This window comes from Choristoneura fumiferana, chromosome 20, assembly GCF_025370935.1.
Source record: "Choristoneura fumiferana chromosome 20, NRCan_CFum_1, whole genome shotgun sequence".
Taxonomy (NCBI): domain Eukaryota; kingdom Metazoa; phylum Arthropoda; class Insecta; order Lepidoptera; family Tortricidae; genus Choristoneura; species Choristoneura fumiferana.
The window spans coordinates 1215433-1233681 of record NC_133491.1 but is presented as its reverse complement, the minus strand read 5'-3'; the positions used below and the strand labels follow the sequence as shown (position 1 = coordinate 1233681).

The following is an 18249-nucleotide window of genomic DNA, read 5'->3' as shown; positions in this document are numbered from 1 at the left end:
CTTTTCGCAATTTTTCCTTTATCTGTGCTATAAGACGTTGCTTCATAGCACAAGATTCTGAGTTAACGGGAAGTACCCTGTAAGATTTGATTCCCCTGCGAGTGTTGAAAATTTGCAGCATAAACGAATTCATCTTTTGATTGCGTTGGCTTAGGAGTTTGATTTTTTCACAGCTCCAAGGGACAGTAGACATACAGAGTAGAGTAGGTATTTGATATGAATTTCAGCTTTATACCTTCACGCGTTCCTGAGAAAAAGGGTCTTGACAGACAGACAGACAGACGGACAACGAAGTGATCCTATAAGGGTTTCGTTTTTTATTTTTGAGGTATGGAACCCTAAAAATCGGCCAAGAGCGTGTCGGACACGCCCAAGATAGGATTCCGTAGCCATTACGAAAAAATCAAGTAATATTTTTCTAAGGATTTCGTATTGTGTACGGAATCTTCCAAGTTTAGGTAATGTATTTTATACCTTAGGCTGCTATTTACTCTTAAACTAATAATAATTCTCAAGCAATCTTAGCCGTTATAATTTTCCTTGTAAATTTGATATACTTACTACCATCCTGATTTTTTTTTAATTTTTCCACACAACAGTTTAGACTTTAGAGGGAGTTTAATTTCCACTTTCCAACCTAGAGACCTAAGATGGGATAACTCAAGTGCCAGTAATTTCACCGGCTGTCTTACTCTCCACGACGAAACACAACAAGATGGTGGTAGCAATCCGGGCAGACCTTACACAAGGTCCAACCACCTGCATGTATACAGATAGTTTGAGTCCCGGAGAAGGAAATAGGATAATTTTTATCCCGGAAAATGGCGTAATTCCTGCGGGATAGCGATAAACGATTTCTGCGCGGACGGAGTCGCGGGTAACGGCTACTACTTAAATCGCCCTACATCGATATAAATGCGTCCATGTGTGTGGTGGTGATGGGTTTGTGTGATTTGTGTGTATTCTTACAGTGTGAGAGCCAGAGGAACTGCATGAGCACACCTTTGTTGCTTAGACGTAGCTATCGTTAGATCACTGGTGAGCAAAATAATTGTTTTTAGAGAGAATTTCACTTACACTAAAAATAATACCATTAAAACTCGAAAATACGCGTTTTTCTAGAGATCGTTGGAGATGTTTTCGAGATCCCCGAAATAAACAAATACAAGAGTTGCTTGTTTACAAGATTTGTCACTAACTTATAAACCCACTAAACCAGGATATCCCTTAAATGGACAGCATTATGTGACACGCACAATCCTTATAGACATGGCTGACATCATGCAAACTTTCGCTTGAAGAGAGGAACCTCTCATTTTGCGAAAGGATCTATCAACGGAAACATCTCTTTATACTTGGAAGTTTTTGTGGTAAGTTATTTATTTAATTAATTTATAAAGTATTTTTCGTTTTAAGTGGTTTAGCCTGCACATCCACTAGAGATGTGTGAGGAAGAATGCCATCAGTTGAAAGCGTGCTTATGGTTACCAGTTGAACATTTTAAAAGAGCACAAAAAGCCAGGCAGTTTATTGAGTCAGGCGTTACTTTACGGAGGTCCATATCAATGAACTGAAACAATTGAAGGTCGCGGGTGAGCAAGGTAAAATTATTTTCAAAAACTTGTGAAACTTTGTAGCAACTTCAGATATTTCTGATACCTAATTGATGATGATACTTCATGATTTACACGCGTGAAGACGCGGGTAAGAGCTAGTTGTTAATTATTTCACAGTCAGCGTAGTAGTTCAAATTTCTTTTGTTTTAATCAGTCATGGTATAGAGCGCTGCGGCATCCGTGGCCCCTAATTAAATCACTAAGCAAGTGGACTCTGTTACTTGACTGTTACTAAAGTTGTAAAGTTGTGAGCTAACTTTGGGGGCGGCAGACGTGAACTTGCCTTCGAAATCCAAAAGCTTAATGGTTACTTGACCTGAAATGTATATTTCAGAACTAAATTATTGTTATTATTATTTTAAAATTTATGACGGTGGAAGCATTCTACACTTCCACTGAACGTAGATATAGTTTAGATATAGTTAGTGTTTAGTATTGTAACTAAGGGACCCCATACATCCCTGTATTTCTTTTATTATTATTTTTTGTATTTTTTTTTAATTGTATAATATAGTTTTTAAGTATTTTATTTGTAATTATATTTTTATGAAAAAATGACTTTCTGCCAAGTTTCTTGCGGCGCATTCTTCTTGGCAATGATGGTCTTTCCGAAAGCGCTGGTAGTTTAAAAAAATGACGTGTAAAAGTGCCCATTGCGGCCTATTTACTGAATAAATCATTTGAATTTGAATTTTGAATTTGTAAACTTCTAGCATTTGTGGTTTAGCTATTTTTGAAATATTTAACTTTAAAATGGCAATGTGGCGGACTTTTCGAAGTTGGTCTGCTATAACTAGAGCCATATTTAATATCTAGAGCGGCCTATCGATTCAAAAAGTGGACTCTATTACTTTACTGCTAAAGCGTAAACTTCTATAATTTGTGGTTTAGGTATAAATAGGACGGTGTGTTCTCTTCTCACTTACGGGTAAACACCTACGTGTCAGCTTCTTTAAACGGCGATAATTATGTTTTGGGCACTTTGCTCTTGGTCGCACCGTCAGGCTCAGAGGTTATTCAATTGGTTGCGTATCTAGTCGCATAATTTTTTTCTCGCATAAATCATATTTTTTTTATAAATAATCATCTAATATATATTTAATATTTGTGTTGGAACTTCTCTGTCGCATTAGGTCAAGCCTGTAATGATAGCTGTAAGTGTGTGTACAGTAAATAAATAAATAAATCTTGAAGGGTTAGGTTAGGTTTGTTTGTTTTATAACAATCCTGAACAATTAATGGATTCAGATTAAACTATACCCACCGGCACAAAATTTGGACCACGCTGCATGCAAAATTATCTATTACTGCATACATTTGAGGGCCAGATTTTTTTGCTGCTCAGTATATGTAGTTATGTTTGTATACATTATGACTTTTAATAATCATGCATGATCGGGTTTTGTCCCCGGTCGGGGCCAGATATTAGAAGTTTGTATCTATCTATAGATTTAAGAGAAGTTTCCCTGCCGGCCGCATATTGCTGTCTTTATCGCTCGTGACATAAGCGCTCGCAGCCGTCCCCCCCCCATGCCTACCGCGACGACGTCCGTAATTTATATCGAGATAGCTGTAGGCTTTTCAAGATTTGGGCGGTTGAATTTTGGGTTTCGTTGTCCTCATATTGTACGAAAAGTATTTAATCAATGGTATTTTACAATCAAGATATTTATTATATTTTCCATGCCTGTGGTATTTTCGATTTTTGTAAAAATGCTTTATTAGTCTGTAAATCTCGTGAAAAGTTGACATCTTTTTTTTGTTGACTTTAAGCTCCTGTAATTCTGATATAACACATTTATATGAAAATCTGAAAAACCAGAGGCATAGATAATTACGTCTAGTCCATACTTACTAAATTTCATTTATATCTGTTGCCCAGTTTTCAAATGAGACGGGGACTACGTTTGTATGGAGAATGGAACGAAGAGACTTCTCATAAGTATGTTTATCGGTACCCAAACAGAAGTTTTGCTATGTCCCAAGTGCCCCATGATCTTTATTTATTATTTATGTTTGTCATTTTCTTCCCACTGAAATCGTAAAATTTCAGATTTTGAAATAGTCATCCTGTAAAACTGTATAGGTTAGGTTAGGTTTGTTTCATACCAAAACTGAATAATTAACAGATTCAGAGAAAAATAGTTATGACAAACAATAGGTACAATCGAACCATAGGATTCCTGACCTACCGACCACCGTAGATAGAACGTTTTCACAGTGGCTGTCGTTATGAACTCCCTTGAGGCGACTCTACGAATAGGTTTCACATTGCGGTGGGTTACGATTCAGTTGGTTGGAAATCACATTGTAAAAACATTAATATTATGATTGGTGATGCTGCAGTTGTTGGCAATTGATGGTGCTTACCAGGTGACTCCTATTGGGGACGCTGCAGTTGTTGGCAATTGATGGTGCTTACCAGGTGACTCCTATTGGTGATACTGTAGTTGTTGGCAATTGATGGTGCTTACCAGGTGACTCCTATTGGTGATGCTGTAGTTGTTGGCAATTGATGGTGCTTACCAGGTGACTCCTATTGGTGATACTGTAGTTGTTGGCAATTGATGGTGCTTACCAGGTGACTCCTATTGATGATACTGTAGTTGATGGCAATTGATGGTGCTTACCAGGTGACTCCTATTGGTGATACTGTAGTTGTTGGCAATTGACGGTGCTTACCAGGTGACTCCTATTGGTGAACCTGCAGTTGTTGGCAATTGATGGTGCTTACCAGGTGACTCCTATTGGTGATACTGTAGTTGTTGGCAATTGACGGTGCTTACCAGGTGACTCCTATTGGTGAACCTGCAGTTGTTGGCAATTAATGGTGCTTACCAGGTGACTCCTATTGGTGATACTGTAGTTGTTGGCAATTGACGGTGCTTACCAGGTGACTCCTTTTGGTGAACCTGCAGTTGTTGGCAATTGATGGTGCTTACCAGGTGACTCCTATTGGTGATACTGTAGTTGTTGGCAATTGACGGTGCTTACCAGGTGACTCCTATTGGTAAACCTGCAGTTGTTGGCAATTGATGGTGCTTACCGGTGACTCCTATTGGGACGCTGCAGTTGTTGGCAATTGATGGTGCTTACCAGGTGACTCCTATTGGTGATACTGTAGTTGTGGGCAATTGATGGTGCTTACCAGGTGACTACTATTGGGGACGCTGCAGTTGTTGGCAATTGATGGTGCTTACCGGTGACTCCTATTGGGGACGCTGCAGTTGTTGGCAATTGATGGTGCTTACCAGGTGACTCCTATTGGTGATACTGTAGTTGTTGGCAATTGATGGTGCTTACCAGGTGACTCCTATTGGTGAACCTGTAGTTGTTGGCAATTGATGGTGCTTACCAGGTGACTCCTATTGGTGATACTGTAGTTGTTGGCAATTGATGGTGCTTACCAGGTGACTCCTATTGGTGATACTGTAGTTGTTGGCAATTGATGGTGCTTACCAGGTGACTCCTATTGGTGAACCTGCAGTTGTTGGCAATTGATGGTGCTTACCAGGTGACTCCTATTGGTGATACTATAGTTGTTGGCAATTGATGGTGCTTACCAGGTGACTCCTATTGGTGAACCTGCAGTTGTTGGCAATTGATGGTGCTTACCAGGTGACTCCTATTGGTGATACTGTAGTTGTTGGCAATTGATGGTGCTTACCAGGTGACTCCTATTGGTGATACTGTAGTTGTTGGCAATTGACGGTGCTTACCAGGTGACTCCTATTGGTAAACCTGCAGTTGTTGGTAATTGATGGTGCTTACCGGTGACTCCTATTGGTGATGCTGCAGTTGTTGGCAATTGATGGTGCTTACCAGGTGACTCCTATTGGTGATACTGTAGTTGTTGGCAATTGATGGTGCTTACCAGGTGACTCCTATTGGTGAACCTGCAGTTGTTGGCAATTGATGGTGCTTACCAGGTGACTCCTATTGGTGATACTGTAGTTGTTGGCAATTGATGGTGCTTACCAGGTGACTCCTATTGGTGAACCTGCAGTTGTTGGCAATTGACGGTGCTTACCAGGTGACTCCTATTGGTGAACCTGCAGTTGTTGGCAATTGATGGTGCTTACCAGGTGACTCCTATTGGTGATACTGTAGTTGTTGGCAATTGACGGTGCTTACCAGGTGACTCCTATTGGTGAACCTGCAGTTGTTGGCAATTGATGGTGCTTACCAGGTGACTCCTATTGGTGATACTGTAGTTGTTGGCAATTGATGGTGCTTACCAGGTGACTCCTATTGGTGAACCTGCAGTTGTTGGCAATTGATGGTGCTTACCAGGTGACTCCTATTGGTGATACTGTAGTTGTTGGCAATTGACGGTGCTTACCAGGTGACTCCTATTGGTAAACCTGCAGTTGTTGGCAATTGATGGTGCTTACCAGGTGACTCCTATAGGTGAACCTGCAGTTGTTGGCAATTGACGGTGCTTACCAGGTGACTCCTATTGGTGATACTGTAGTTGTTGGCAATTGACGGTGCTTACCAGGTGACTCCTATTGGTGAACCTGCAGTTGTTGGCAATTGATGGTGCTTACCAGGTGACTCCTATTGGTGATGCTGCAGTTGTTGGCAATTGATGGTGCTTACCAGGTGACTCCTATTGGTGACGCTGCAGTTGTTGGCAATTGATGGTGCTTACCAGGTGACTCCTATTGGTGATACTGTAGTTGTTGGCAATTGATGGTGCTTACCAGGTGACTCCTATTGGTGATACTGTAGTTGTTGGCAATTGATGGTGCTTACCAGGTGACTCCTATTGGTGACGCTGCAGTTGTTGGCAATTGACGGTGCTTACCAGGTGACTCCTATTGGTGATACTGTAGTTGTTGGCAATTGACAGTGCTTACCAGGTAACTCCTATTGGTGAAGCTGCAGTTGTTGGCAATTGATGGTGCTTACCAGGTGACTCCTATTGGTGATACTGTAGTTGTTGGCAATTGATGGTGCTTACCAGGTGACTCCTATTGGTGATACTGTAGTTGTTGGCAATTGACGGTGCTTACCAGGTGACTCCTATTGGTAAACCTGCAGTTGTTGGCAATTGATGGTGCTTACCAGGTGACTCCTATTGGTGACGCTGCAGTTGTTGGCAATTGATGGTGCTTACCAGGTAACTCCTATTGGTGATACTGTAGTTGTTGGCAATTGATGGTGCTTACCGGGTGACTCCTATTGGGGACGCTGCAGTTGTTGGCAATTGATGGTGCTTACCAGGTGACTCCTATTGGTGACGCTGCAGTTGTTGGCAATTGATGGTGCTTACCAGGTGACTTCTATTGGTGACGCTGCAGTTGTTGGCAATTGATGGTGCTTACCAGGTGACTCCTATTGGTGACGCTGCAGTTGTTGGCAATTGATGGTGCTTACCAGGTGACTCCTATTGGTGACGCTGCAGTTGTTGGCAATTGATGGTGCTTACCAGGTGACTCCTATTGGTGACGCTGCAGTTGTTGGCAATTGATGGTGCTTACCAGGTGACTCCTATTGGTGAACCTGCAGTTGTTGGCAATTGATGGTGCTTACCAGGTGACTCCTATTGGTGATACTGTAGTTGTTGGCAATTGATGGTGCTTACCAGGTGACTTCTATTGGGGACGCTGCAGTTGTTGGCAATTGATGGTGCTTACCAGGTGACTCCTATTGGTGACGCTGCAGTTGTTGGCAATTGATGGTGCTTACCAGGTGACTCCTATTGGTGACGCTGCAGTTGTTGGCAATTGATGGTGCTTACCAGGTGACTCCTATTGGTGACGCTGCAGTTGTTGGCAATTGATGGTGCTTACCAGGTGACTCCTATTCCCATTTCCTACCAAATACTGTACAAATATGTTTTTCACTCCGACCTGCGTGCGCGCCTGTACCATATCGTGAGAACTTGACAAATGACCGAGTCCGTCAATTAACGCACCCGACTTCGGACACTAATTAACCACCGATACTTGCCGATGGGTGCGATACCAACTAATGCTACTGGCGACTAATCGACAGTTTTTACTGTTTTGACGGACTCCAGAATATGGTGCATTTTTTAGTTTTTTTTATGCACTGTTTTCTTTATGTATATTTGTTTTTATGTGTCCTGTATTTTATTTTGACAAGATTTTATAATGTTATTTAGATTTTAAGATTCCGTCGCGCAAAGTAACCCTACGTCCAATAGTGGACGTCCTACGGCTGATATGATGATGATGATGATGATAATGATGATGATGATGATAATGAAAATAACAAACTTATTTAGAAAGAAGTGAAACAAGGTCTGAAGATCATATTTAATGTTACAAATATATATTATGTTACAAGCAACAATTTGGTATCTATAAGATTGCATTAGCTTGGCCAGAACAACAATTATATTAGTTTAGCAGCAACTTTTATCTAAGTTTAATATTAATATCATCATTACTTTTTAAAAATAAATATTTTTTTAACTTAGCCAAATTGACCTAATTCAAGATATTACCGATTAGCTTAACAACGGATGAATAAGATGAAACCCAATAATAACGATGATTTTCTCTTACAGTTGAAAATGTCTTTGACACAGTCAATAACACTGCTAATAATTATAAACTCAATATTCAGCGAAGCAGTCACTAATAATAGAACACAAGCAATTTCAGTAGAAGCTAAAAATGCTTTTAAATTTGAAGGCCAATCCGACGCAGCTCAGTCTTATGGTCTTATAAGATTTGAAGATGAAGACAAAAATAAATACTACAACAATGAAGACTATAATGAATTTAATAAACCTTTAAGCTTTGAAAATAAAGGACAAGGCATAAAATTTAATGAACCTTTAAGCTTTGAAAATAAAGGACAAAGCATAAAATTTGAAGAAGAGAATAGAATAGAAAATCAAAGACCTAACCATCAAAAGAAAAAGCGGAAACGTAGAAAACCTAAGCGGATAATTTCAAATGGAGTGCCTTACTTTCAAAATGGTTTACCCGGTTCTTTTGGGAGACCAGGATCGGTTCAGCCTGGACCAATTTATCCTGGACAGAGTTACCCGCCATATCCAGGAATTCCAGGACCAGTTTATAGTGAGTATTTTTTAGAAGCTTTTATTTATTTTAATTTATATTAATAACGTATGTCGAATCAGAAAGTTATATTCAAATCATGCAAGTCAAATATCGGAGAGATGATCGAACTAACTTGAAATTGGATAATAATTATAGTGTTGATGATATTATAAGCACAGTGAACATTTTTACAAAAAAAGCTTGTATTAGGAATATTAAAAAAAAAACTTTCTGCGTCCTTAAGAAGCCTTATTGTCTATCACATTTGGAATCACAATGGTTTTCACTATTTCTTTGTATCACACAGTACTTACAAGCCGAGGGTAAAAAGAGATGGTGGTTCCATACAAAATTGCCCATGATCCTTTAATGTAATCAAATTACAACTTTCTTTGTGCCAATTCTATGATTTAAATTCGGGTTTTGTTCCGCGTACCTTTAAAGCGAGCTCGAGTTCCAGTAGTACTGGGCAACTTGTTAAGAAGAGGGTAGATCGTTTACGTCCGATTTATTTATCTGTCTGACAGTTATACCAGTATACCGGCAATTCTAGAGTCGTCTCGTGATCATGGCCACAGAATATATAATAGTACTGGCATACAAAATGGACACGCTCCGCCCCGCACCGGTTCGAGTTACCCCACCCCTCAAGCGCAGATTGTAGGAAAACCGTAGGAAAGCAGTCGGGCGCGCAACGCGATGTATGTCGGCTGCACCGTCGCACGGCACTAAGTTCGGGAGCAATAACTTTGCGAAATGGTGATATACTGTGCATTGTATGGGTGTTTGTCAACAGCCAAAGATAAGAAAAGGAGTTTTTTTCGATTTCCGAAGGACGAAAAAAGGTAGGTAAGGTACCTAACCAACTTTAATTAGCAACATGTACAATGTAGATAACTGGGGAAAAAACCAATACCTAGGTTTAAAAGTTTGTACCTATAATGTATAAATAGACGTCTTATATTAGCCGGTAGGTATTTGTAAAAATGATTTATTAATTATTTCATATCAATAGATCGATATCTTATCTACAATCACTATACTAATTATATAACAAATTGTCTTTACAAAATAAACTAGGTATACACTCATTCACTTGTTTTTAAACACTTAATTTAGACAAACGATACCTAAGTACTTTCCGCAGCTATCTCTTTCTATGCCGCTATACAGTGAAATCCGCGCGCCGGCAGGTCATTGCTCGGCTCGGTGGCCGTGAGTCCGCGAGCAAGCGCCAACTTGTCAGTGGGCGCGCGAGAAATTGAGGTTCCTACCCTGCCTACTTCCTTTTCTTAATAATAATGCTTTCTAAAAGTATCGCGATTAATACAACATGAAATAACTAATTAGGTACCGAATAATTAGTTCAAGTTGTAGTCATATATTTATTGTAATGTAAAATAATAATGCTTAATACATAGACAGACATATTTTAAGTAGGTTTAAATAAAAATATATGATTAACGATTACATTTATTTACACATTTAAGCCATACCTACATACCCTATAGTACTAGGGTTTTGCGATAGTCAGCCCTGTGTGTCTTACGAACACATTGACGCGTGTACAGACGTCGTCGTGCCTATGTAGATTCCAGAACGCGTATTTTGTATGGCGTGTCCGCCCTGTGTCATGGCGCATGCAACTATGCCGAAATACCGAGCTTCTCTAAAATCAAGGTACGAGGAACAAAACCCGAAATAAAATCATAAAATTATTTAGTAATGACTGCGATAGTCTAAAACATAGTGTTCTTTGTGCCAGCTGATCCAAATGATTACCATTTCCAATGTTCCCAGAGCCTCGTCCGTCGCCCACATCCGCAGCCCTGTCGGCTGTGACCGAAGCCCTAACTTCCATAGCGCTCTACGACGACCGGCAGTGCGTGCCGCGACTCCTTTGCGAGGCTGCCGGGGGAGCTGGAGGAACTGCCTCGGGACTCTTGCAGTCGATCAGTGGCTTGCAGCCGCTGCTTACGTAAGTCTATGTTATACTTAACGTCATCATCATCATCATATCAGCCGAAAGACGGTCACAGCTGGCCTGACCTTCCCAAGGCTCTCCACTCAGACCGGTCTTGTGCTTTCCGCATCCACCGCGATCCCGCGATCTTAACCAGGTCGTCACTCCATCTTGTTGGAGGCCTACCGACAGCTCGTCTCCCGGTCCGGGGACGCCTATCAAGAACCTTCTGACCTCATTGGCCATCAGTACTGCGAGCAATGTTAGGACGTAATAATATTTTATAACGTACCACAATGTTCTCTTTAAACAATTCGAGAAGATGCTGATACACTGGATTGTATATTTCTCACGAAATACAAACTGAAACATGGGTGCACAGAAAAACTCATGAAAAAGAGACCAGCACTAGGAATCGAACCCAGGTCCTCAGCATTCCGTGCTGCGTGCTAAACCCCCACGCCACCAGTCAGGAGTCTAAAGACAAATTTCCCTATGCGCCGCACATAGATAGATCTCAGCTTGCTTTTTCAGTCACTTAAGCAGCGACACTACCGATATCTATGTTAGTTCTCATCGAGAGACGTCAACACTCCTTCGGAACTAACCGCTCACCCGGACCAAGAGCTTTTTAAGCAATCTAATCAATATTGTTTTTTTGGAGTCTTTTTGTATTTTTTGTGTCAACTCCAAATTTTTTCACTTTGTGACAATGGATTGTTTCTGCAGGGAGTCAACAGGACCCTCGGCTATTGAATGTTAAACCTCCGACGTCCGTCCGTCTGCTGCAGGGTTGTATTTTTGAGCGCCTAAAAAGTTATTATTAAATGCGTGTGCTACCAATGAACGCTATGTCACAAAAACATGTTCAATACTTTAACTTTGAATATGAAATTACTGCGTGAATCACGCATAGTGACATGAATAAAATAAATAAATAAACATTTGGTTCCATACTGTTAAGCTTATAATTGTAATTTTATGAATAAATAAATAAATAAATGAAACGAATAACTCACGTTTTAAACCGAGTTTACATGACATATTTCGTACTTTTTCGTAGTCCTTTCTCAAGGAGCATTCGCCAAGTAGTAGAGTAGTTCAAAATAAGAAGAGGTCCTCTTACAAGAAACATGTTATTTTGGTACAGTGGTGTGGATCCATTCGTGAGCAATATCGATCTCAATTAAAGATAAGGTTCATACGTCCAAGTGATGATTAATATTAATTGGCACTGTCCTACTAGTTTCCCAGTGGACGTTTTTAGTTTTATGTAATTAGAAATAGTGTTGCCAGTAGGCTGTTATGTATTGGATATTAGCACGTCAAGCACTAGGACAATGACCAATTATAACTTTCTCTTTTTGATAATAGGAGGATAATTCTTTACAGCATTCAAAAGTCTATACCATAATATCATCAATATCTATTCCAGGTTACTAGCGGCTTATAACGGCATCAGTTCCTCCCCACTTTTCGTCTTCGGCCGGGCTGTCTTCCTGGGTATGACTTCCAAAGCCAACCCTGGTACCTGTCGCTACGCGTACCCTGACTGCCCCAATGACCCGGAAGAACTCGTCCACTACCTCAATAACCACAACGGTGGCTTCTTCAGGTTCTTTGCTGCCCCTCAGCTAAACCAGCAGCAGGGCTTGGAACAGTTCTACAATCAGCTGTCAGGACAGAATTATGGATATTATCAACCGCAACAGAATTTAGAGCAAGCTGGTTACGGGCAGTTGCAACAGAATTATCAGTATCAGCAGTTGCAAGGTGCATATCCGCAGCAGCAGGGGGTTTATCAGGGTCAGAATCTGCAACAACAAGGTCTTTATCAGAACCAAAATGTACAGCAGCAAGGTTTTTATCACAACGTACCTCAAGTTGGATATGGTCAAAACGTATATCAAAATCAAAATTTCGGCCATCACAATCCAAATTTGTATGGAAATAGTTATGGTTTTTATGGCAAAGGTTATCCTTACCAAAATGCTAATTTCAATAGATTTAAAAGTAGCACAATTCAGAAACGTATACAGAATACACCAGGAGCTGAATATGTTAAAAATAATGAGAATTCAAAATGGCTGTTTCCAGAAAGTTCTATTCCTGGTGTAAAAGATGTATACGATCAAACAAGGCTTGGAAAAGTTCTGAAATTCCCTGAAAGCAGTATCAATTCTGTTATTGGTGCTGAAGGTTTTACATTCCCAGGCATTCAAAGTAATAGAGAATATTTATTTAGTAATATTGAAGCTGAAACTGAGGATTTTTTTGATGTTACAAGGGGAGTAAATGGATATAGAAATGAAAATTATTACAACCATGGACTACATGGCAGTAATAGTAATAATTATGATAATAGTAATAACGTAAGAACATTGTATATTGTAAGAGGAAATGGTGATCCTAATAATCCTGAAATAGTGCATTTGGCAGCTGGACAAACTTTGTAAATTATTCATTTGCTAAAAGCTAGAGTAATCCGTCGCTACTTTTTTTTTATTCGACTGGATGGAAAACGAGCAAGTGGGTCTCCTGATGGTGAGAGATCACCACCGCCCATAAAAATCTGCAACAACAGGGATATTGCGGATGCGTTGCCAACCTAGAGGCCTAAGATGGGATACCTCAAGTGTCAAGTGCAAGTGCTACTTTATAAAATGCTCACTGTCTCAAACAGATATATAAAATAACTTAAACGAAATGTTTAGTAATTTTGTAAGTCCTTAAGTGGCAACACCGAACCGGAAGACGAAGCGTTGGCACGCAAGTGGAGAGTTGTCGCTCATTGTGGCGTTCTAAGGGGAAGGCCTTCGTTCAGCAGTGGACGTCTTCCGGCTGATGATGATGATGATGTAAATTAATTAACCGACTTCAAAAAGTAGGAGGTTCTATGTTCCAATGTTTGTATTTTTTTTATATGTTCACCGAATACTCAGTCGATTGTGGAGCGATTTTCAAAATTCTTTTTTTAATCTAAAGAGCACTCTTCTGAAGTTGTCCCATTGTCACCAAGTCAAGATCTGATGATGAGATCCTAGGGAAATCGAGATCAAGCCTCAAATTTTACGATTACGACGATTTTGGCATTTTTAGCATTAAAATAAGCATTTACATTCAGAAAGTATCATTGGTTATCTGGACCTGATTAAGAAGACCGTAGCTTGGCGTAGATGACCATTGGAACTCGTCAAAGCTAAGTAATGCTCGCTCGTCTAAAACGATCATGATTTTAATTATTTATGTACTCAAATAAAAAACAAAAGAAGTACAGAAATACTTATAAATATAAACCTCTGCCAAACTGCGTACTGTATGTTAATGATTCTTTAGAACTGATCTGATGCTGAAGCCGGAAGGTAGTCAATGGAACTCTGTTATAAAACAACGTAACTAAGCCATGTTTGGGCTTAATAGAATCGTTGTGAGATGTGCTTTGGCTACGAATCACTAACAAGTGAGAAATAAAGAAATTTTTAACAAAAAAAGTAAAACCGACTCAAAAAAAATAAAAAATAGCAAAAAATGGAACCGTTCAAAATATTTTTCTAGGTCTACTAGCTTGATGTCGATGACTCAGCACGACCCAGCAGGAGGGATTGAAACATAGCACGTAGGTGAGGTAGATGACTATTGTTCCATTCCTGCTGGCTCATGCTGAGGCACCGACTTCGAGCTAGTAGGTACCTAGAAAAATATTATCAAGGGTTTTGTAGTCGGTTCCATTTTTGTTATTTTTTAATTGTTTTGGAGTCAATTTACGTTTTTGTTATTTGGTTATTATGAGAAACAAGCTTTCTTCTTGGAAGCAGTGACAATTTTCATTTTTCGATGTTTGCACGAAAAATATGTGTTATTATGACGCCTTAGATCAAATGAATTACTTACAACAGATTAAAATGTAGTTTAGTATTTCTTTTCGAAACTGAAGGAAATTTCGTCATAATTATTGCAAGTAGATACAGTGCGTCAGTGTGTTCTAGAAATACTTAATTCTGTATAAATAATTAGATGCTCTTGACCTGAATTTTATAAAAACTTTCCTCGTACATTTAAAACTAAATGCATGTTTGTTTTCATTACAAATAAACTAATTTATAAGAAACGGATTCCGTTTACTTACCACCAGAAGTGACGTGGTAATTAATTTTATTATTTTCCTTTTAAATCATCTTATTTCTAAATAAATATGTACCTAATTATTTCAGCTCTTTACTGCGTCATAGTTATTGTATGTTTAAATTGAAATAAAAATAAACGGAAATTAATTTCTGTAGAAGAAGCAAGAACGAACAATTATTTTTTCTTTTTCATAATAGGCACCTATTTTTATTTTATCAGAAAAGCTGTTGCCCGCGGCTTCGCCTGCGAAGTGTCACCATCCCGCGGGAACTTTGCAATTCTAGTAAATGTCATTAAATAATAAATAATATTTTTTAATGATCTATGATTTTCGGACTTTTCTATTACTTATATCATTTGGTTATGTGTGTGTATGTTTTTTCTAGTCAAATCTCATAATTCTATGCGTGTGAGAGACAGAACGATTCCTATATGGAAATACCATCAAATAATTATCTGGCAAGTTTCAAACACGCATCTCAAAGCTCACCAGGGTGTTTATGAGCTAACGCGTAATAAACAGCCATGCAGAATAAATCTTGCCGGACGTCCATGGCAATTGCGTCTACAGAATAATTAATGACAATAAAAGCCGAATTGGCGTACAATTAAGTATAGCCTTAACTTTATTTTTATACTACGCAGAGCGTTCACCCTTCAGCGGGGGAGTTTTACAGGGCACGATACGACTAGGACACGATTGGTTCTATTCATCATTTTATTGGAGCCCTTCGACACCGCACTGGAATGGAAAAAACAGTGGCTTGAGCAGGATGGTGACCCTACCCTTGACTACTGAGATGCCGAGTGGCTTCGGGGAGCGCCGTGGGATCTGGATGGCGTTGAACCGCATCCGTTCGGGTGTGGCCCGATGCAACCACAACCTGAAAAAACCGGCCAAGAGCGTGTCGGACACGCCCAAAATAGGGTTCCGTAGCCATTACGAAAAAATTAAGTAATATTTTTCTAAGGATTTCGTATTTTATACAGGTTATTTTTTGTAGGTGGTAGGACCTTGTGCAAGGTCCGCCCGGATTGCTACCACCATCTTGCTCGCTAATCCTGCCGTGAAGCAGCAGTGCTTGCACTGTTGTGTTTCGGCGTGGAGAGTAAGACAGCCGGTGAAACTACTGGCACTTGAGGTATCCCATCTTAGGCCTCTAGGTTGGCAAAGAATCTGCAATACCCCTGGTGTTGCAGATGTTTATGGGCGGTGGTGATCTCTTACCATCAGGAGACCCACTTGCTCGTTTTCCATCCATACAGTCGAATAAAAGAAAAACTTCCAAGTTTAGGTATACCTTAAGCTGCTATTTACTCTTAAACTACTAATAATTCTCAAGCAAACTTAGCCGTTATAGTTTTCCTTGAAAGTTTGATATACTTACTACCATCCTGAATTTCTTCAAATTTTTCCGATTTTAGATCGATAGATATGAATTTGCACTTTAAAGTTGAATATTTCGCAAACAAATCACTGAATCGAAAAATCGTCTTAGCAAACCCCTAATGGTTTAAAATACCTATCCAACAATCCCCCACGCTATAGGGTTTGATGAGAAAAAAAAACACCCCCACTTTACGTCTATGGGAGGTACCCTAAGTTTTTTTTTTTGCTTTTTTTATTGTACCATTTTGTCGGCATAGTTTACATATATATCCGTGCAAAATTACAGCTTTCTAGCATTGATAGTCCCTGAGCAAAGCCGCGGACGGACAGACAGACTAAAAGGGTTCCATTTTTGCCATTTTGGCTCCGGAACCCTAAAAATGGGCTTCTTGGCGTCAGCGGCCTGTGATTGTGGAGCGCCGGATCAGACCATCCACCACATAGTGGAGGAGTGCTCCAACAGGCGTTTTGCGGGAGGTATGAGCGACTTGCTCGAGCTTACGGCAGGTGCTAAGGATTGGATTGGCTATTTAATTTAGATATTAGTTTGTAATAATGTTTTTTGTATTTTTTTAACTATAAGCGGGAAATAAAGCCATACGAAATAATAATAATAATCATTTTATTGGATAGGCTGTTTCCACAAGGGATGTGGGAGATGCGTTGAGAGGAATGTGATTGTCATGAACCAATAGGAACGCTTTATCTACCGACATGATTCCACAAGAGCTGTGGTGTGCGTGGATAGGTAAAAGAAGCGTTTCTTTGGGTTCATGACCAAGACATTTCTCGCAACACATCCTCGATCGTCTCTGATGGAACACAGCTTCCAAGACGAACCAACTTCGGTGCATTTAAGGACATAGGCACACGGTGTATTTTTTAGAATCAGACGAAACGTGTTTCGTAAATATTTACGCGTTTAGGGCTTCACGCCGGAGCTCCCGCAGCGAGCACGCCACGATATCGCCGCGATTTATTGATTGCAGGTACAGATATGCAAGTTTCGGAAAGTTTGGAAAATGTTGGAAAAGCTCTCGGAAATTTCTGTAAATTTTCACAAGAATTTAAATTTAAGAAACGGAAAGTTTCATTCCCAATGCAAGATATTGAGATTTTCCTTGCGGTCTTGCCGGCTTTTTTCATTAACAAAATAGACCCTGATGAGGAGATATTTTCTAGCTTTAATCGTTTCTTTGTTAAGATTACTACTGACTCCTGACTAGTAGTACTTCCTGTGTGTGTGTGTGCGTGCGTGCGTGCGTGCGTGTGTGTGTGTGTATGGAAAGCCTGTTGTACGGTTGTGTTAGGGATGGATTGTCTGTAAAATTGAGCATACCCAAGAATCTTCTGACTTCTCTCATGTTCCTCGGCGTTGGGGAGTCCTGGATGGTTGCCACCTTGGCAGGCAGTGGTTTGGTGCCGTTTGCAGATAATGTCTGTGTGTGACATATATTTCTATTCCTCTTTTAGCGCCGAGTGCCCTCTGTCGTCGTCGTATCGTCGCCAGAACGCGCGCTGTAAACGTCTCGCCGCCGCTCGGTCGTGACATTATCCGTTTTTGGAAAAAGCAACAATTTTCCTGCGCACGCGCCTTGAACTTAAAACTTTGTTTTTGTGAACTTTCCGCGAAGCTTCATTCTACCGGTACAAGATTGGATCTATCCAAAGGTATTTAATTATATAACGTGTACAATACAATTCAAAAGTGCTTGTTATAGTCTAAATAGAATAATCGAAGATATTTTGACTGTGTCTTATTTGACTTTGAACGTTCTCTACTCTCTGATCAATGATTGAAATCCCAAGTATAGTTTCTTCTCAGGAATGTTCTAGTAATTTCTACATGCCCAGTTATCTACATACCATGCAAATCCGTCCAGCCTTCTTAGCGTAATATAAACAACAGCGCCAAATTTTATGACTAAGTACACCAGCGGATGAGATTTCGAGATTTCATCCCGATTCTGTGGAAATATCTTATTGAAAAATAGCTTATATATTATTCCAGATGTTCAGCTATTTTTGTATCAACTTTCATCCAAATCTGTCCAGCTGTTTTAGGGTGAAGGAGTAACAAACATACATACAAACTTTCCCATTTATAATATT

At 39.8% G+C, this 18249-nt stretch overlaps 2 protein-coding genes across 2 annotated transcripts in view; both read left to right on the top strand.

The window, feature by feature from the left end:
* LOC141439358 (protein tamozhennic-like) overlaps positions 1-1021 on the top strand; it is an 8458-nt gene extending 7437 nt beyond the window's left edge. The window contains exon 7 of the mRNA XM_074103645.1: positions 1016-1021. Within this exon, the coding sequence (XP_073959746.1) occupies positions 1016-1021 (6 nt within the window). The remainder of the gene's footprint in view (positions 1-1015) is intronic.
* Positions 1022-1300: 279 nt separating this feature from the next.
* LOC141438990 (uncharacterized) lies at positions 1301-14977 on the top strand. The gene is made up of 4 exons (XM_074103083.1): positions 1301-1370; positions 8158-8677; positions 10460-10637; positions 12058-14977. Exons 2-4 carry the CDS (start codon positions 8164-8166, stop codon positions 13076-13078), a joined length of 1713 nt encoding a protein of 570 aa, XP_073959184.1. The 5' UTR covers positions 1301-1370; positions 8158-8163; the 3' UTR covers positions 13079-14977.
* Positions 14978-18249: the final 3272 nt, after the last annotated feature.

What these genes read in the sequence shown, in the direction of transcription:
- LOC141438990 (XM_074103083.1), top strand. Translation starts at nt 8,164, where the DNA reads ATGTCTTTGACACAGTCAATAACACTGCTAATAATTATAAACTCAATA. An exon ending in AATTCCAGGACCAGTTTATA is followed by an intron (nt 8,678 to 10,459) that starts GTGAGTATTTTT and finishes CAATGTTCCCAG; the next exon opens with AGCCTCGTCCGTCGCCCACA. An exon ending in GGCTTGCAGCCGCTGCTTAC is followed by an intron (nt 10,638 to 12,057) that starts GTAAGTCTATGT and finishes TATCTATTCCAG; the next exon opens with GTTACTAGCGGCTTATAACG.